Source organism: Chenopodium quinoa, unplaced genomic scaffold (assembly GCF_001683475.1).
Source record: "Chenopodium quinoa cultivar QQ74 unplaced genomic scaffold, ASM168347v1, whole genome shotgun sequence".
Lineage (NCBI taxonomy): Eukaryota > Viridiplantae > Streptophyta > Magnoliopsida > Caryophyllales > Amaranthaceae > Chenopodium > Chenopodium quinoa.
In genome coordinates, this window is record NW_018744151.1 from 1,605,955 (window position 1) to 1,626,418 (window position 20,464).

Sequence of the window (20,464 nt, forward strand, 5' to 3'; positions counted from 1 at the left end):
ACATTGGCTAGCTAAAATTATTTATTTTTAAAAATATTGTAGAAAAATAGAAGTGGCTTTTTATGATTTGAGTTGTGTTATAATTACATTTATGATCAACACTTCAGTGGCTTTTTACGTGCTATTGTTTGGAATTTTTTTACACAACCAAGCTAAGCATGGTCTAGTGGAAAAATGTCTATCTTGTAAATATAAGAACAAAATAACCTGAAATATTGGGGTATAATTAAGATCATTCTCCAAGAAAAGAGAGAGAGAAAAGTGCCATAAGGCGCCCATAAACAATAATAATAGTGTGACACAAACCATAATGCAAACATAAAAAAAACTAGGGACATTCACATCAAAGCACCAAGTAGTCACCATTAAATTTTTACCAAATTACAAACAAGCTATAAGTAATAGCTACATAGAACAAGTAGTTACATTCAGAAATTCCCGGCTTTCACGTACAGCTGTACCAAAACTGATACAAACATGCCTGAATATATGGAGCATTGTGTCTACAGCCAGCAAAAGGAGACATGAATCTAGAGCCACACTGTATAGATACTGTAAAAATACATCATGTTTATGAATAGTAAGGAGAGCAAACTAGCACATAGCCAACTGAACTCGGCCCAGATGGACAAGAACATCTTCCATTATTATTATATTTTGATGATAAAATGAGAAGATGTATTGTAATAGTTCTGTTTCCAGAGATCCATTACAATAAAATTATCAAATGAAACATGTTTCTTCATATGCAATTAGTCATGACTTAGTGTGGCTAACAGTGGTCTCCAACAAGCTGTTAAAATAGGGATCATCTTTGTACTTTGAGTAAATGGGCAGCTCAAGAGCGCTCTCTGCTATTCTCCGGTCCTCATAAATCTTTGCTACAAGACTTTCCAATGAAGGAAAATTGTCCTGTAAAATTCAAAGTAAAAAAGGCCTTAATCATGGTATTCATAGTAGAGTGGAAAGGGAATAAAGTTTACACAAAACACGTTACCTCAGGTCGTATATAACCAACAACAATAAGGCGTAATTCTTCTCCATAAAAGTCATCCTCAAACTCATGCAGAAGCCAAGGTTCCTTCAAAAAAACAAAAGGATGTTAAAGATAAATCTTATAAAGTAGTGAGAGGGGAAAAAAAAAACAAAAAACAAAAATGGGGTAGACCTCCATAAAATTCATGTTCCACTCACTATTGTCTTCTCTGGATTGTTGAAGTAAGGATTCCAGCCAATGCTCATAACCATCTTGTAAATTCCGCGTTTGGAAACTCCCGCCCAACCAAAGTATACACCAGATGGATATTCAGAGAGAACATTTGAGTAGCTATGTGTGGACAAATTAGCTACAAAATATTGATGAAATGGTCAGAATGCAGATTCTGATATTGTCAAGAAATTATGAGCACAAATATAGCATGCCAAAATACCAATTAAGCTAAGTATTATTACAACGTATTAGTAACAAACCGAAATGTAAGAAAGTACGTCATTTTTTGAGTCATTCAAAATTTCATACAGTTATACACTTATACAGTATAACAAAACAGTTAATCAGGGCTAGTGGGCTGCTGATAGAAAGTAACTAGCCCAAGTATGATGAGTGATGTTAGTACAAATCTTGAATATGGTTCACCAATCCACAAACCAATTAATCTGGATTCAGAATTTGAACCATCCATTCAAATGTTCAGTAGGCTCTTATTATATTATCAGGTTTAAATTCACACAAATCATCCAAATCTCTACTTCAAAGATAAAAGTTGTGGAAATTTATCAAACATATTACACAAGACTCTAGCAAATGTCAGATACATTATAATGGAACTATTGTTAATATATATATATATATATATATATATATATATATATATATATATATATATATATATATATATATATATACTAGTTTTGTGCCCGTGCGATGCCCGGGTTGTTTATTGAATTTTAAGATATATTTTTAATCTATATGTCAAATTTTAAAACATATTATTGATACAAAATTAGTTAAGAATTGATGTGTTTTTGTGACGATTTAAACTTGTAGACATGTAATAATGACTAATAATAATAATATTGGTGAAAAATATTTTTTGACCCGTAACCTGAAATAATGACCCTGCCTAAAATGATAGGTAACTCGACCTGATTTACGGGTCTACACACAGTAATAAAATTATATTAGATTGTGAAGTATATTATTTTAATTGATTAGGATATATTATAAACAATGGATGTGGTACATTTTAAACTAATTCCTTCGCTCCAGAAAAATATTATGATACAAAAAATAAATTTATATGATAATTTATGAGAGTTATAATCTAATTATTTTTTCAATAAAATTATAATTTAATTTGTACTTTATTAAAAAAATAAAATTCTATGATAAAAATATTGGTTCTTTATCAAAAATAAAACTCTAAATTAACAATTTTATCCTAAAATTCTATCCAAATTTGATTGAAATAAAATTCTAAACTAACTTTTTTATCCTACAAATTGAATTTTATATAACTCTATCCTACGTGGCACGAGACTTGGCGAAAAGTTGGAACGCCAAGTGTCACTACCTCGTCGCCTGGCTAAAAGTTTAGCTTTATATATATACTAGTTTTGTGCCCCGGCGATGCCCGGGTAGTTTATAGACTTTTAAGATAAAATTATAATACCTCCGTTAAATGTTATGTGTAACATTGACATATTTTATATCTCTCAAATAATACCCCAAAATTGCACTTAACATTTAACGAAGGTAGTATTATAATTCAATTTGATTGAAAATAGAATTCTAAATTAACTTTTTTTTGCTACAAAGTCAATCTATATTTATCCAACGTGGTACGATATTTGGCGAAAAATTAAAACACTAAATGATGTTGTCTTGTGGCCTAATTATAAATTAATTATTTGATATTTTATCGAAAATATATCTCTAAACTAATAATCTTATTCTAAAATTCTATCCTAATTTGATTGAAAATAGAATTCTTACCTAATTTTTTTATCTGATGAAATCTATCTAAGGTGGCGCGACACTTTACGGTTTTTTTTATCAAATGAAGTCTATTTAAATCTATCCAAGGTGGTGCGATACTTGGCGAAAACTTGGAATGCCCTGTGCAATGCCCGGATTGTTTATTGAATTGTAACATAAAATTTAACATATATATCAAATTTTAAAATTTATCATTGATACAAATTTTAATTATAATTTGAACATCTGAAATATTGATATTTTATCGAAAATAAAACTCAAAACTAACAATTTTATCTTAAAATTATATCCAAATATAATTCTAAACTAACTTTTTTATCTGGTAAAATCTATCCTACGTGGCGCAACACTTGGCGAAAAGTTATAACGCCAAGTGTCGCTGCCTCGTGACCTGGCTAAAAGTTTAGCTTTATATATTAGTTATATGATATATATAATTACTGACTAATTAAAACACACCTGTGGGGATGCCAAGTACCTTTGAGCCACGGCCAAATCCCTTAATATATAGCAAATAAATTACTGACTAATTAAAACACACCTGTGGGGATGCCAAGTACCTTTGAGCCACGGCCAAATCCCTTAATGACAGGACCACCAATGTGCCAAGGATCTATAGGAAGGGTTCCGTCAATCCCTGTACAGTTTCAGGGAAATATTCAGTAACATAAACTGCAAACAGCATCCCATCTCTGACAGCTTTTAATTCTGGCAATTTACAATCTTGAAATGGAGGTAAGCTCCACTGCTCCGGACGAAAATCAAATAGAGAATTAATGACTTCGTCTGCCATTGTGTAGAGATATGATTGTTTTGGCTGTGATGGTACAGCAATCACTTCCATTCCAGCAGCCTTGCCTGCAGTAACACCAGGTCTAAAATAGGCAGAAAAATTAAAGTGTCAAGCATGACATATACAGCACATAACACAATGCTAACTAAAAAAAATTAACTCAAAAAGAAAAAAGGGGAATCGTGTTAAAAATCAATATGTTTAAAACAAAGTGTTCTTAAAGTTTGTTCACAAAGGTTAAAATTTGGTTTCACACACCGAGTCATCCAAAAAAAGAAGTATAACTACATCGTAAAATAACTTGAAAAGTATGCAATAGATGGCAACTTTTATAGACACAGAGTCGCAACAGTATAAAATATGAATCAGTTGATCTTGTTTACACCCCAAGATGTTTACTGATGATTATAAGATCAAAGTTTTTATTTCTCTCATCAAAAAGTAATGTAGAGTTTTTGCAGAACTATTTGCTACATACACATTAAGTGATGCTTGTAAACTTTTGGTTAAAAAAAGGGGTGCACGGTGCACCTTCGGCCTAGGGACACCTCATTAAAATAGCTTCACCCACCTCAGAGCCTAGGCACACCTTTATATACACTGCTGACAGCCAATACTAGATATCTTTGGCAGGACACTTACATGGAATCTTCAATAACGAGGCAACTGGAAGGTTGGACATTGAGCCTTTTGGCTGCTTCGAGGAACCTTGCCCAAAAAAAAGAATTAAGCACATTAGAAAAATTGTTTAATTAGATCAAACACAGGTTATTTTCCAATTCCTCTTCTTACCAACACCACAACAGCCCTCACATAAATGCAAAAGGATTACAACCTACACCCTTAATTGATTGATGCACGAGGAGAAAGATATAACAAAAAACTTTGCAAACAGAAGTGTACTTATTACTCACAAATCAGCAGATGGCTTTCCAGCTTTAACTTCATCTCCACCAATTACAACAGAAAATGATTCTTTCCAACCTACAAAATGAAAATGAGTAAGCATGATGATGGATGGAGAAGCCATCAATAAAATGAATTAGGCTTCAAGATTTATGTACCGTGGTGATAGGACAATTTCTTCTCTATGGAAGTTCTAGGAGAGTTTGAAGCCAAGGCAATCGGTATTCCATGCCCATGCAAATGATTAATCAGCTGCTTGGCACCTGGAAGAGGTTTGATGTTGCTCAAGCTACAGTCAAAATTGGAAGAACAATCAAGCAGAAATCAATAATAGAGGGTTATCAAATTTACGGATTGCAGTATTTCAGATGAATATGCTTATCCTACTCAAAAAAGAAACAGTCATGCTTTGTCAAAAATATTCAAGCGAAAATACAGACACTCTGTTCCGCAAAGAAAGGCTATATGAGTAATAAGTATATACAACCATACAGAAATGGCACAATCAAATGCCAGCTTTCCAAAGAAGATGATGGCTGAAACAGAAAAAGTTTCAGCTTTCATTTGAACAAATTTTGCTACACATAGCCTTGTCCTTAATCAGAGTTTCCTAATATCCCAAATCATCACCAAGATGGTTTACAAAAAGAAAATAACACTCGGATAGAAGAGGGACAATCATTTGATAGAACATGGAAGTAAGCTAGAAGATAAATTCCGTATTTAAGTATGAAAAATGACAAAGTGAAGCGAAATCAACAATTGTCAAAATAGATTTAGTAATTGATGTGAGATCAATAATTATTATGTGAGGGAGAAATCACAAAATTTTAAACTCAATAGCTCAGGAATAAATTCCAAGAAGCCACAATATAAGTAAATATATCCAAGAAGGCAATAAAAAAAAAGTAAAAATAGATATTTGCTATGATATAGAGAAAAGAGAAAAATATATTTGCTTCACATGCTTGGAAAGTAATATTACTGTTGACGTTCCATAATTGGCCAAAAAAATGTCCACGCTTTAGAATTTTAGATACAAGCAGCACTTGATATTTGCTATTCTACAACACACAAAAACAAGAAAACACAAGTATGACAACATCAAACTTTTGACTATTGATCCTAGAAATTATTGCAGGAGGACTAGGTAAGAGTTTCTTTACTGATCAGAGAGCATTGGGGTGAATTCTTTTTCAAATTCCTCTGCCGTGCAAGGTAGGTTATAAGCTTCAACAACAGCAGCAGATGCTTCCAAGGGGGTCTTTCCAGCTATCCTAAGCACCTCTCTCCCATCCCACTCCTTTCCATACTTAATCAAGAAACTCTTCAATACATCAAGTATTACTCCATCTGTAATAAAATTGAAACTAAATCATCATAAAGCACCTAGAAGTTTCAAAAGGCGTGAGGCATGATGTGCACACTAATAAATTATTGGTCCTAGAGTTCAGCAATAGGGTGAGAGGTAACTGAAACCACCTTGGCAAAGAAAGGCACGATGTTTCTCATTCAGAATCGCATCTTACAAGAGTAAGAAATAAAATCAAGAAACTCCGTGATGCTATATCAAGCATCACCAGATTTCTTAATTTTGATAAAATATAGAACAAATTAGAAACAGTAATTTAAACAAGTCTGCCTCTTATCCTCAAGCACCTCTAGGCTGTTCTTGGCAAACTTAAGGTGAGCATCCCTTAAGCCTTGTTGTGCTTGCCTTTCTAACATACTGGCATGATCCAATATTGTTGACAAGCATAGATATTTCAATTTCTGTATCCTCAAAAACCATTCAAATCACATCCCTAATATTATTTTCTTTTGTTAATCACTTTTAGTACGTAGATCAGATCACATTTTCACAATTCAAGTGCCTGATACAGTAGTCCTGTCCATTGTCCATTTCAGATAAAGTACAAGATTAAGTAGAATGACAATGATTCAACCACTGAGAAACTTGCATATGGTTTAAACTCATTGAGAAATACTCCCTTCATCTCAGATAAGTTTCCACAAACGCTTTTTCAGTCTCCAAAGGACACGATATTTTACCATAACTATCTCAAATTGCAAATTATAAACGGTACATAAAACATAGATGTATTGGAAGAACACATTGTGATGAATCTAAGAAGACCGCAAATGACTACAGTTTTTCTCATATTATTGGTGAGAATTTATGGTCAAAATTTGTGAGTTTGATCTTGATATGCAATTTTAGCAGGCAGTAGCAAACAATGATTGCCTATGAGAGTGAGAATTTTTTTTTAAAATTTATAAAAAAAAAAAAAAAAAAAACAACCTCTCTTCATTGCAATACATTCAGCATTTCAACCCCCTAACCCACCCTAAGTGGTACGAACAAGAAAAAATAAACAAAAAGGGGGGGACTTGGGGGGGGGGGGGGGGAGTGGGGGGACAAGAGCAAAAACAAAAACAAAAACTCTCTAATAATGATCCTCAATATCTACTGCAAATCTTAAACAAAACAAGTACAAATGTAAATTGAAATAAACATCATTACTAAACGATCACAAAATTGTCTTCGTAAAGGAAGGGCTTAAACTGATTTTTCAAGAGCCAATGATACCGCATTGACCATCTCTTATCCCAAGTATAATATTTAAGTGATGGTCAATGCACAGACAACCGAAAGCTAAAATCCCATATTCCCATCAACAACTATAATTAGTGGGAGTCCACAATCAAACAATTCAAATCTAAAGGCAATGCAAAGTATCTCCAAATGAACTCTCTAATCTTTCTTTTCCATTTCTCTCCTCTGGATACTCTATCGGAAAATAAAATTAAATATACTAACAACCCAAAACATTTGAAGAGACTAAAAACATTTTAAGATAAAGAAGCATTGTTAAAAGTCTTGCAATTTGCAAATTGTTAGGATTCTCAGGGAAAATCTACCATTAATCTCTCTATCCGAAGCCTGCAGGAGAGGGAAGGAGGGTGGGAGAACTCTACAAGCCCCATGAAGATGCAGCCCAAAATTCCCATTGTATCTTCTTTACTTCAGTTTTTTCCAGTGTTTTAAGTCCACAATCTTCTAAACACTAGCAGCTACAAGCAAACAGCTGTAAAAGGATTTCCTTGATTTCCTTCACCGGTTCACAACCCATATTCCCAATATTGTAAGAACAATTACCAAACAAGCAAATTCACCAAAGATCACATAATATTCCATTGTTTTATGACAGTGAGCACATACAAGGTTCAGCCACCAAGCTTCAAAAGCACAACATAAATTATACCCCGACTGTACTGAGTATTTGAGTAATATGAAATTGAAAAAATTTCTTCAAGATTTGATTTGCAGGGTGGGGGATGCAATTCATAAAATTTTGGTCAATTTTATGCCAATTTCCATGCCAACCCCACACAATTTAATGCATGAACAAAATAGCATATATACTATTGATCTCCCCTCATAAAAGATGCATAACTTCATACAAGTTTAGAAAAGCAAACAACCCACCAATTGATAAATAGGAAACACAAAACATTAATTAATCACACCTGTATCAAGAAGTGTACCATCCAAATCAAGGATCACTGAAAAAACTAATTTCTTAGCAGGATTAGATGTTGTCATCTTGTCGATCACAAGAAGCTCCCACACCTTTGTACTTTATATCTGTAAGGAATAACATAGACATCCACTTAGTCATGTATTACAAGAATTGATCAGTATCTACTATCTAACGAATCTACACAATGGGAACACAGTATCAATTCATCGTCTTGCAAAAACAGCTGTTAAAAGTCTTAAAACCCAAGTTGCAATCCAAAAAACAAAAAGAGAACGAAATGAACAACAAAACTTCAAATCAATACTAAATCCATCAAAGCCTCCGATTGAATCCATAATAGTAGCTAACTATTGGCATAAATGAGAAATAAGTAATGAGTAGAAAGACAATTCTTCTAACTCTACCACAAAACAATGGTTTCTGGGTACATGATTCCGGCTTCAAATTTTCAAAAATAAGGCTTTGGTGGTATTGTTGTAGTACCACAAAACCTGTAAGGATTCAGGATTTCAAAACTAGAGGCACAAACTGTAAACTGATTCAAGACTTTCAACTACTACATAATTATATACAAGATACGAAAATTGTTGAATAATTAATATCATGAATTGATTAGATCTTATCCATCTTCAAATTACAGTTAAACTACAAATGTAACATTCGTTATTTAGAATAAAATTTACAGTATATACAATCAGCTCAAAAACAGTTCCAACAATAAGAATAGACAATTAAACAATTTCATAATACCTCATCATCCTACAACAACTCAAATCAGTCAATCAATTGCCTTAATTTAACAACAACAAAAAATCATTAAATCAATCGCAATGAAAAAGGTGGCATTTGACAGCATCTAAATTTAACTTTCGAATTGTAATTTAAGACCAAGTGACAGGATATAAAACCAATTAATCAAAAAATAACGAACAAAATTGATGATTAAACCAAACCCTAAATTATCTTTCTCATCAAGTATCAACCAGAAAAATAAAATTAACACTAAGTAAAATAATTATGCACAAAATAGCAACAAATGAGCTGATGACCTATCAAAATTTCCAACAAAATATTGAAAATTCACCAGAATTGCTGGAACGGAAGTGGCCTGGTACTGCGGCTGGCGGATGATATGGCTTGATGGTGTGGACAATGCCACGATCGACGTCGTTCGCCGGTGTCAATTGTAATGAGAATTGTGAGTTTTTTTTCGTAATAATCGCAACACGGTAAAGTTTCAAGATAATTATAAGTTGGTTATTGAGGTAAATTTCATTTGTTTTTAGTTCAATTCGGTTCAATTCAATTCAACTTCAATCAATTTATTTCAATTTCATTTCTATATCGTTTGATTGTGTCAACTCTAATCAATTTTCGGTTGTTTTCGGTAAATCATAGGGTTGTTCATCGGTCCAAGATCGGACCGGACTGAAAATTAGAATTTTAAGAAGTGAAGACCTGATCGGACCGCTTTGTACCGATTTAAGATTTTTTTTAAAAAGAATACTAAATTTTTATAAAGTTATGGAAAACACAAAAAAGTAAAGGAAAAACTATATTTTGACGTTATTTATACGTTTTTTTATATGTTTGGTACAAAAAAACTTATAAAGTTAAAATTTGCTAAGTTTATTAAGGATAATTTTAACCATTATTTAAGGTTTCATGCATAATTTTAATAAAAAATTTGGTCCGGTCCAAGACCGATTTTTTATAGGGTTTTGGACCGAAGCGGAACGAAGACCGAAAAAATGAATTTTAAGACCCGAAGACCGGACCGAATAATTCGGTCCGGGGTGGTCCGGTCCATTTTTTCGGTTCAGACCGATTTATGAACACCCTAGTAAATCAGAACAAGCTCTGACACTCTCATTAAACTACTCATACTTGGTTAAAGCTTGTTTGTTTATTCAAAGGAAAAATTTGTACATCTCGAAAGGACACATATGTTCACTAATTTGTTTGGAAGGACTTCTAAATTTAAAATAGTCTAAAAGGACCTTATAAGTCTATTTTGTTGTTTGGAGGACCTTGACTCTGGAATCCGACAATTGACTTTTTTTCCCCTAGCGTTGACCTCACACATAACCTTAAAAAATGACCCTCCCCTCCTTTTCCCACGTTTTTCCTCCAATTCCTCTTCCTCTCTCTTCTAATCCCTAAATTTTCTCTCTCTCCCCTACTATTCTCTATCGAATATTCAATGAAGGTGTGAAGAATGAACTCTAGAAATAATTTATCTCATCTATCAATTGAATTCGATTCAGAAAGGAGTGGACTTTTGTTGGTATAGGTATGAATATCCTCTTTTCTCTCATCTGTAGGTCATTTTCATTTCCTCTTTTGTAGATCAACTTTTTTTTTTGCTCTTTTATGGCGAAAGTAAAAAAAAAAAAAAGAGAAAACATCCCGTAAATTACGCTTTAACAAACAAAAACATATAATTTCAGAAGCAATTACATTACAAACCCTAATTTTGCAAACTATTTCAATTACAAAGAAATTGACGACAAAACCCACAAACATTGATCTTACCTAATGCGAAAAGTACTTAATTGAAATAAGATGGATATTGAATTTGTTTGAAAATACTAACATAGAAAGGATTTGGTGGAAAATTTGGGCAAAAAATGGGAATTGGAGGGAAAACTTGGAAAAAAGAAAGAGAGGGGGTCATTTTTATTTTAAGGTCACGTGACAGTCACATATAAGGTCAACGCCGAAAAAAAAAAGTCAATCATCGGATTCCGACGTCAAGGTCCTCCCAAACAACAAATTAGATTTATAAGGTTCTTTTAGACCACTTTAAATATATAAAGATCCTTCCAAATAAATTAGTGAACATATATGTTCCTTCCATACAAATTTTCTTTATTCAAATTTTAAACTCATTTTATAAAATGTCTATCAAGCATAGCTATTGATAACTTTTGTGGAAAAGGCACATGTTCTTCATAGGCTAATTGAGCAACACATTTGGGACCTTTGATCTTTATAGTTGCATCTATTTTGACACGCAATTAAAGAAAGACAATAGCATATTAATAAGAACATGTGTTAAGATCTAAATGTTTAAGATTAATTCATCTGTTTACCTTCTTTAATTCCTTTAATCTCAACAATATTAAATTAGTAGATCGACTTGTACCCTAATAATAAATAACTAGTGTGTGTCCCGGGCGATGCCCCACCCAAATTGCTAGTTTGTACTTCTTTAACTTGATAATTATGTTCAAGTGTTGTATAGCTAGTGTGTGATTTGGGCGTTGTCCCGGATGTTACGGTCTTTTTTTACTACATATGTATTTATTTTCTAATCTTGTGAAAAATAAATAAATTAAATAAACTCTAATTTAAAAGGAATATATAATGTTAAATATGCGAAATTTAAAACACAAATAAAAGTTGGTGGAGATGGTAAGTGTGTAGCACTTATTGTGTGAGGTTGAGGGTTCGATTCTTAATAAAACCATATTTTATTAATTTTGTTAAATGAAGTCGCAAGCTTACGTGTTGCTGACGTGGCATTATGACATGTTGTCATATACGTTGAAAAGTGTCACGTGGCACCGTTCCTTTAAAAGGAACGCCTTTTAATATACTTTATAGATATAAAGTCCAACCAAATAATTGAATTTTGTATTATCGACCATTTTGCTCCCCTATCACGATCAAAACAAGGTTGCACCCAAACATGTCAACAAGGTGTTTACCAAATCTTTCAGGTTTTTTTTTTTTTTTTTTTTTCTTTTTTTTTTAAAAAAAAAAAATTGGGGAGAATCTTTCTCAAATTCAACTGTATGGCGGCTACCTAGCTTAGCTATCCTAGAAGAGTACAATACTAGGATCTATCCTATGAAAGCTGTACAAGCTGTATACATCACGAAAAAAAAAACTAACTGTAGGAAAAGACAAAAATAATACAAATGTACAGTTCAGATTTCTTTGATTTGGGATCAAATTAAAACACTTGAGCCAAAATTATGTAGTACATCCTATATTTCTACATTACCACAATCTCTTTTGACATTCACATAATCATCCTACCATTTGGTAAATTCTTTTGTAGAGTGTTATTTTGGTAAATTCTTTTGTAAAGTAGCTATTTTGAAAAATAGTTTTACAAAATTAGTCATTTTTGTAAATACGATCAAAACACTGATATTTAAATATGATAAAATAACTGCTAAGTACGATAAAAAAATATTTAAATATTCTATATTATTTTGTCTTAAAAATTGGTTCAAGTAAGGGAAACTGGGAAAGCATGTAGCCATGTAGGGTTTATTCCCCCCCCCCCTTTGGCGCAAAGGTTGTGTATTTGTTTCATAAAAAAAAGTTGTGTATTTGTCTATAAAGTCAGCATCATTCTTTAATTTAAAAGCTTTGAGAAGAAATTTTAGCAATCATTAAGTCACTTAATTATTTTTATGTAAATACTAGTAGGAGTATAAAATTAGAATAAAGCTCTTAATAAATAATATCACCCAAACGACTAATTTTTTCTTATTATTAAGAAATAATAACTCTACGTCAACATGATGCAATGCTAAGCCTTAGCTTAATTAACAATGTAATGACAACTCCTGATAATGATTAAGAGTATAATATAGATTATAAAAGAATTGTTAGGCGTAATAAAACAAACCTATTCATTCTTTGTGTTCACACCATTAGATTCTTTGTATTTTGGTAAAGGAAACGATGAGAAACATGAGCTTTTGTAAGCCCTGGTTTTTTAAATCGCACAGATTTTCAGATGATGAATGCATTATTCCAAGTAAGTTCTTTCTTTTTTGTTTGTTTGTTCGGATGAATACATTTCCTCTTTATCGAGTCTTTGCTATTTTATTACATTGGTTGTCTATTTTATTATTGTCTACAAGAAGTCGCTTCTTATATATTTATGGACAATTTATTTCTAATATTATCTAAGTTATAGCTTGTTTACAAATAAATTAACCAAGTTTTTATTGGTCAATTTGGGGGTGTTTGGTACGAATTTTTGAAATAGAATGAAAAGGAAACGACATATAAGAAAGAGAAATAAATCATTACTCTATTACCTTTAATTTTGATTTGTTAGGTGAAATTGAATCACTTAACTTCTTTGTTTTTATTTGAGGAAGTTAAGGATAATGGTCACCTTAGGGCTAAATTAAGAGCTACATACCCTAGGTTGCGGTAACCTAATTAGCTTTTTGATAATGATTAAGAGTACTGATTAATTTTTAATTTTTTTTTTTGACAAAGCTCAGTTTATTTTCAATTTAATCATTCATCATGGTCGAATTTAAACTCATATGATTGTGAACTTTTCAAAAATAAAGGGTGTAAATAACTATTATTCCCTACGTTTTAAAATACTCCCTCCGTCTTTTTATTAGATGTCTATTTCTAGCATTTATTACTCACATAATAAAGAGAAATAAGCATCTAATTGAGGGATGGAGGGAATAACGATTATTTTGACCTTTTTCCACTAAATATAATGGGCTATACTAGGAGAGCCAACTCTTCAAGGCATCCCCGTTTTCTCTTACAAGGAGCTAAAAACTGCTACCAGTGGCTTCAAGGCTTCAAATAAAGTTGGAGAAGGCAGCTTTGGCTCTGTCTACAAGGTATAGTACTACTTCTAACTTCCTAATTAATAATACTACCCCCGGTTCAAATTACTCGCAACTTTGGGTATTACTTGTGAGATATAAAATATTCCAAAGTTGCGAGTAATTTGGAGCGGAGGTAGTACAAAGTTTTTTTTTTTTTACCAAGGTTAGCTAGTAGTGACATAAAAATTAGACTTGTTGATTAGCTTAATTATACCATTCTATTTGTTGGACATTTGAAGGGACGCCTTCAAGATGGATCAATCGTGGCAGTTAAAGTACTTGAACTCGAATCATTGCAAGGAGAAAAAGAATTCATATCCGAAATCTCTATGTTATCAAACATTACACATGAAAATCTCATCACCCTTAAAGGATGCTGCATAACTTCTACCAAAAGATTTTTGATCTATGACTACATGGAAAACAATAGCATGGAACTGGCCTTCCTAGGTACTATACTAAAAGATCGAGTTCATTCGATATTGATTTTCTGAATTCAAGATATGATCATATATGAAAAATACATACAGGAGGATCTGAAAGCAGAAGAAAGTTTAGTTGGAAAATGAGGACGAACATTTTACTCGGAATAGCGCGAGGGCTAGCCTTTCTCCACGAGGAGGTCGACCCTCATATTGTGCACCGTGACATCAAACCTGCTAACATACTTTTGGATAAGAATTTTGTACCAAAGATTGCAGATTTTGGTTTGGCAAAGCTATTTTTGGACAGTGTTTCTCATGTGAGCACGCGTGTGACGGGCACATTGTAAGTAGAATGATCCTCATTCCTCAATGTACATCTTCCTCCGTCACTTTGTCTATATGTTTGTTGTTAATCACAAGTAATAACGATTTTCGTTGCAATATCAAAACTTGAAAGGGGATATCTTGCTCCAGAATACGCAATTTCTGGTCATTTGACGAGGAAATCAGATGTATATAGTTTTGGGATACTGCTATTGCTTATTGTTAGTGGACACAAAGCCGTGGACTACAACTTAGAGCAAAAAGATGCATACCTAGTTACCAAGGTAATGTATTATTAGGCCCTGTTCACTTCACTTTATTTTTCCTAAACTGAAATAATTTTTAATAAACTGAGGCCCTGTTCTTTAGAGTTGCTTTGCTCTGCTCTGCTCTGCTTGGCCCTGCTCTGCTCTGCTGAAATCTGCTCTGCTATGGGTTAATATCAATAAACCAATAATTAATAATACTTAATAATTAAAGTGCATAATAATTAAAGTACATATTTAAAAATTATAATAATTAAAAATTCACAATACAAATTTTTTAATATTTATTAATAATAATGTCTAACAATTTCTAAATACATATTGATCTTAATAATAACACATAATACATGTTTTTTTTTTGGGAATAGTAATACTACATTATTATAATAATAGTGAAAATAATGATATAAAAAGGAAGATATTTTACTAATTTGTTACCTTTTTTATGTAAAGAAATTAAAAAAGTAAATTGAATTAATTAATAATTAAATCTAACACTACAATGTTGTAATAATTTGAATATGTAATAATTTGAATATTTTAAACCATTATCGTCTTTTATCTATTCACTATAAACATATGTTAACGTGGTACACATCTATTTATGTTTTCATTCACACATCAATTATAATAGTGGTATTAATAATAATAATAATAATAATAATAATAATAATAATAGTGGTAGTAATAATAATAATAATAATAATAATAATAATAATAATAATAAATTAATAATAATAGTTGTATTAATATTAATAAAAATAATGCTAAAATCTGCTTTGCTCTGCCCAGAAGCTCAAAAGAACAGGGCCTGAATTTATTTTTGTTGAACTTAAATTATATTTAATGAGCTGAAATTAATTTTACTGAACTGAAATTATTTGTGCTAAACTGATTTTCGACTATATTTCTTTTATAAAGATAGATACTAAATTTTTATTGAAATTTATTTTTATTAAACTGAAATTATATTTTACTGAACCAAACTTATTTTTATTGAACTGAAATTATTTTTATTTAATACTCCGTATTATTTTTTTTTAAGATTGAAGTGAACTTACAATTATTTTACATACATTCCATCCAATAACTCGAAATAATAGATCATATTCTTTCGTATTCATGAATTAGGTATGGAAGGCTTACAAATCTAACAACCTTCAGCAGCTGGTGGATCCCTCACTCGACGGAGATTACCCCGAAGAAGAACCTATCGAAGTGCTTAAAGTGGGCTTGCTTTGTGTGCAAGAGATATCCGGTCTTCGGCCTCAAATGTCAGAAGTTGTGAAGATGCTAGGAGATGGTAAAAGTAGGGAAGATGTATCAATATCCAAACCTGGTCATCTTCTTGATCTCATGTACTATAATATAGGGGATGATCATTCCCAAGATAATACTGCAATTAGCAAAATCTCTACCTCTTTCAGCTGTTAGCAACAGCACCACGATTGAGATTTGTGATATAAACTCTAATTGGTGTGAATTTTATTATTTATTTTTGTCACAAATACCTTTTAATTTTCAAATTTTGCAAACAATTATCTTGTAATTTTAATATTGTAAACAAATGAAACTAACTTTTCCTTTGTTTTTATTTTGATAACACTATTTGTTCAGGGTCCTGTCAAAAATAACGTGTAAACAACCCATATCCAACAATTTCAATAATTCACCTCAAATTAAGAACCCTAGGTCAGTTCCCGCCAAAAAAAAAAAAAAAAAAAACCTAGGTCAGTTTTTAAATTTGAAGAGAAAAACAAAAACTTGAGGGAATTACATGCAAATTGGATGTATAATAAACAAAAATAAACCACAAATATTATTTATGCTTGAATTCTATTGATTGAATTCCAAAATGAAACCCTAAATTTATAGCTTGACAAATTTTCCCAAATTGAAAACCTTGTCAAATTTGGGTGTAAATTAGACAATTTAAAACTATAAATTGTTTGGGTCCAATTTAGTCCAATTGGGCCTAGGCATTAAATGATCCAATTAAAAGCCCAAGGTCAAGGTTCATCTCTCCAATTGTGCTAAAGTCAGAGGTCAGCCCTCAAAGCAAGCCAATTGGGCTAAGGCCTAACTTCTCCATGTATGAAGAGGTATAAAAGCCATCAATATTACATTTTTATATTAGGATTCACATTCATTCACATATTCTCATATACTCTCATATATTCTCATATATTCAAGCAAAGCCTCAAGCAACTAATTCTCTTGCATAGTGTTCTCTTTCTACACATTGTACTGACTTTAGCATCGGAGGGGCCTTCCTCGGCAACACCCCCGAGGCTAGTTTACGTGTGTTTACTGTGCAGGAAACCTTCGGCCCAACATAACTTGGACCGAATCTAGTCTTCTCCGTTTCAGCGGACCTTCGGCAAGGTCCCATTGTTTCCAACCGAAACAATTTGGCGCCGTCTGTGGGGAAGACTTTCAAAAATCTTTAAGCCAAATTTATAACCAAGATCATCTTGCAATAATCTTAGTAGCAATGGCTAAGAACCGCTAGAGCAAAGGCCTCCGTCAAGGAGCGGGTGAAAAGCCTAAAACCCCTACACCATCACCCTCGCCGGACCGGAACTCTCCCAAGGGTGCCAGCTCGGGGGGGAGGATCATACAAGGAGGATTCCCTTTCTCCCGTAATTCATGACTCTCATCATAGGCCGAGTCACTCTCGGTCTAGCAGGGGTGAGTCCGATCATAGGACACATTCAGTGCCCCAAAGCCAACCATCGGCTGTGCGCCCTCATTCCCATACTCGGCCGAGGACCCCTTTGACGGGGCCCAGCTCGGAAGAGGTGGCAAGAGCGCTGGCAGTACTCATGGAGGCGATGAGGGCACAAAATATGCCACCACCTCGTGATCGAATTCCTCCGCATACCCGGCATCAGCGGAGGAAGCTAGACCATGATAGTGGGAAGCTTCCTTCCTTCCGGGAACTGGAAGAGTGGGAAGAGGATACCTGGAAAAATGAAAAAGAGAGGAAAAAGAACCCTCAATTTTTAAAAGGATCCTCATCCTCACGACCAGAAGCGCATAAGAGCAGCAGCTCAGCTTCTCGGCCAGAATCTACTCACCGAGAACCTGAGACTGTTCGCCGAAGCGTCCTCGACCGACTCGGCGGCAAGGAACCTAGCGTGCGCAGTCGCCTCTCGTTCCCTGCAGCCGAGGCCCAGACTTCCCAGCCAGGGACGAAAACCACTCCTACCTCTCTAAGAGGGCGGAGCGCGGTCCCTTCGGCCAGGAACAAGGGCAAGGTCGTTATGCTACCCGCCAGTTCACCATTCGAGCAATGGATACTGGAAGAGCGCGTGCCCGCGGTTAAAATACTGTCGCACATCACATATGACGGGACCTCGGATCCGAAGGATCACGTGGCCTCGTATGAGACTCAAATGCATCTTTGCCCCAGATCCGAAGCGACTTGGTGCAAATATTTCCCAACCACTCTCAAGGGGGTCGCGCAAGCGTGGATCTCCAAGGAAGTAAAGCAAGGCTCCATAACAGGGTGGGATGATCTGTCCTCCAAATTCAGGAGCAAGTTTTCCACGACAAACCGCCGAGAGAAGACTACTGCAGAACTCATGAGTCTACAACAGGGGGAAACCGAAAGCCTCCGAGACTATCTGACCCGTTTCAGTAACGAGTCATCCAGCGTCTCTCAGCTGGACCAGGGGCTAGCCGTTTTTGCGATGCAGAATGGCCTTCAGCCCGGAAAGTTCCTAGACTTCATGGTCATGCATACCCCGCAGACCTTGGAGGAAGCTCTGAATGCCTCGGATAAGTTCATCCGAGCCGAAGAATGGAACAAAGCGAAAACCCAACCTCAATTTGGGGGAGGGAAACAAAGACAAATACCCTTGTCTGAAGGCCAAGGCCATAAGGAAAAGGGAAAGTCAAAGGCCTCGGAGCAATCTTCGGCCAGCGACCCAAAGAAGGAAAGATCTGCCTCATACACAGGCAGATACGAGTCCTAAACTCCGCTCTCTCTTCCACGCGCCAAAATTTACAGCGTGACGAAGGAGGAGCAGAGTTACCGAAAGCTGAGACCACTCCCAGAGTGGTATCAGCGAAACAATAAAAATCAGTGGTGCGAGTTCCACGAGTCTTCGGGACACAACACTGAGGAGTTTATCCAACTGAAGGACTAGATAGAGGACATGGTCCGGAAGGGATACTTGAAAAAATACATCGCGGATCACCGCGAGAAAAAAGAATCCGAGAAGTCAGCAAAGGACTCTCGGCAAGACCTCGATTTCCCCCGAAAGAATAGTAAAAAGACGGAGGGGAAATTCCCTCCGATCAATGTTATCTCGGAAGGAATATACTCTCGGAGGGAGCACAAGCGACACCTTAGAGCTTTGACTCACCAGGTGAACAACGCTGACATTCAATCTCCCCAGTCGCCGGTGCCGAACATGACGTTCACAGCCGCCGACTGCCGGGGGATAGCGTTCCCTCACGAGGATCCGTTGGTGATCATCGCCACGGTGGCCAACCACGACGTCAGTAAGGTCCTTGTTTACGGTGGCAGCGGAGCAAACATTCTGTTCCGAAAGGCCTACAATCAAATCAAGTTGAAGCCCAAGCACCTTACGCCGGTACCCTACCCGGTATCCGGGTTCAACGGGGCTTCAACTTATGCAGATGGGAAGGTGACACTTCCTGTCACCATCGGCTGCGATGAGGCAGCCAGGAACGTCATGATTGAATTTTTGGTCATTGACGCTCCTTCAGTGTACAACGTGATTTTGGAGACCCATAATTCATGAGATCCAAGGGGTCGTCTCAACTTATCATCAGCTGATGATTTACGTCTCAGACGCCGGCTTCCCCGAAAGGATACAGGGCAACCAAAAGGACGCCCGAAGGTGCAACTACCTCAAGCCATCCAGTAGTCGCCCTGATGACGACAAGGATGAGGAGGAGAAAGAAAAAGAAAGAGAGCCAAGCACAAAAAAGCCGAAAGGCCTAAGTGCTTCGGCCCAAGGATCTGTACCCAGAGGTAAAGGGCCCGAAAGGGAAAAGGCTAGCTCTTCAGCTGAGCCGCAAGACTCAGAGAGCCAGCCGAAGAACAAAAAGACTGGGACACCTGCTGACATTGGCAGCAGGCCAGATTATGAAGAGTCCAGTCCATCAGCAATGGACATGGACCAACAGACTGAAACAGTTGAGTTGGCCGAAGGAGACGTTGAGAAATGTGTAACAATCGGGATGGACCTTGATCCGAACACCCGTTGTGAACTTATTCAGCTCCTTCGGGACAACAGAGATGTGTTTGCTTTCTCGGCAGCTGATATGCCCGGGATAAGTTCAGACCTCATCTCCCATAAGCTTAATGTTGACCCAACGTGTCGACCAGTTAAGCAAAAGAAGCGGAATTACTCCGCTAATAAGAACCGAGACATCGCAGCCGAGGTCAAAAAATTGCTGGAGGCAGGCTTTATCGAACCTTGCCAATATCCAGAATGGCTGGCAAATGTGGTGATGGTTCAGAAGCCCAATGGTACCTGGAGGATGTGCGTTGACTTCACGGACCTAAATAAGGCTTGTCCGAAGGATTTCTATCCCTTGCCCAGGATCGATCAGCTAGTC

The 20,464-nt window shown here is 35.2% G+C and overlaps 2 protein-coding genes across 3 annotated transcripts; one reads left to right on the forward strand and one right to left on the reverse strand.

The window, feature by feature from the left end:
• Nucleotides 1–254: 254 nt before the first annotated feature.
• LOC110693529 (bifunctional riboflavin kinase/FMN phosphatase-like) lies at nucleotides 255–9,478 on the reverse strand. 2 transcript variants are annotated; one of them, XM_021870649.1, is made up of 11 exons: nucleotides 9,327–9,478; nucleotides 8,229–8,346; nucleotides 5,864–6,050; nucleotides 4,856–4,986; nucleotides 4,706–4,775; nucleotides 4,434–4,499; nucleotides 3,719–3,873; nucleotides 3,540–3,635; nucleotides 1,195–1,346; nucleotides 998–1,081; nucleotides 255–912 (listed from the first exon to the last, which is right to left on the reverse strand). In XM_021870649.1, the coding sequence occupies exons 2-11, from the start codon at nucleotides 8,302–8,304 to the stop codon at nucleotides 757–759; spliced, it is 1,173 nt and encodes a 390-aa protein (XP_021726341.1). In that variant the 5' UTR covers nucleotides 8,305–8,346; nucleotides 9,327–9,478; the 3' UTR covers nucleotides 255–756. The 2 variants fall into 2 exon arrangements, with proteins under 2 accessions (XP_021726341.1, XP_021726342.1); XM_021870650.1 differs by having other exon boundaries at nucleotides 9,292–9,470.
• A 3,451-nt stretch (nucleotides 9,479–12,929) lies between these two features.
• Nucleotides 12,930–16,586, forward strand: LOC110693756 (putative serine/threonine-protein kinase). The gene is made up of 6 exons (XM_021870927.1): nucleotides 12,930–13,022; nucleotides 13,748–13,863; nucleotides 14,091–14,301; nucleotides 14,382–14,619; nucleotides 14,734–14,884; nucleotides 15,998–16,586. The coding sequence occupies exons 1-6, from the start codon at nucleotides 12,947–12,949 to the stop codon at nucleotides 16,298–16,300; spliced, it is 1,095 nt and encodes a 364-aa protein (XP_021726619.1). The 5' UTR covers nucleotides 12,930–12,946; the 3' UTR covers nucleotides 16,301–16,586.
• Nucleotides 16,587–20,464: the final 3,878 nt, after the last annotated feature.

Coding starts and splice junctions, on each gene's coding strand:
- LOC110693529 (XM_021870649.1), bottom strand. CDS start 8,304: ATGACAACATCTAATCCTGCTAAGAAATTAGTTTTTTCAGTGATCCTT. Junction 4,500..4,705: donor GGAAAGCCATCTGCTGATTT/GTGAGTAATAAG, acceptor TTTTTGGGCAAG/GTTCCTCGAAGCAGCCAAAA. Junction 3,874..4,433: donor CTCGTTATTGAAGATTCCAT/GTAAGTGTCCTG, acceptor TGCCTATTTTAG/ACCTGGTGTTACTGCAGGCA.
- LOC110693756 (XM_021870927.1), top strand. CDS start 12,947: ATGAGAAACATGAGCTTTTGTAAGCCCTGGTTTTTTAAATCGCACAGA. Junction 14,620..14,733: donor ACGCGTGTGACGGGCACATT/GTAAGTAGAATG, acceptor AAAACTTGAAAG/GGGATATCTTGCTCCAGAAT. Junction 14,885..15,997: donor ATGCATACCTAGTTACCAAG/GTAATGTATTAT, acceptor TTCATGAATTAG/GTATGGAAGGCTTACAAATC.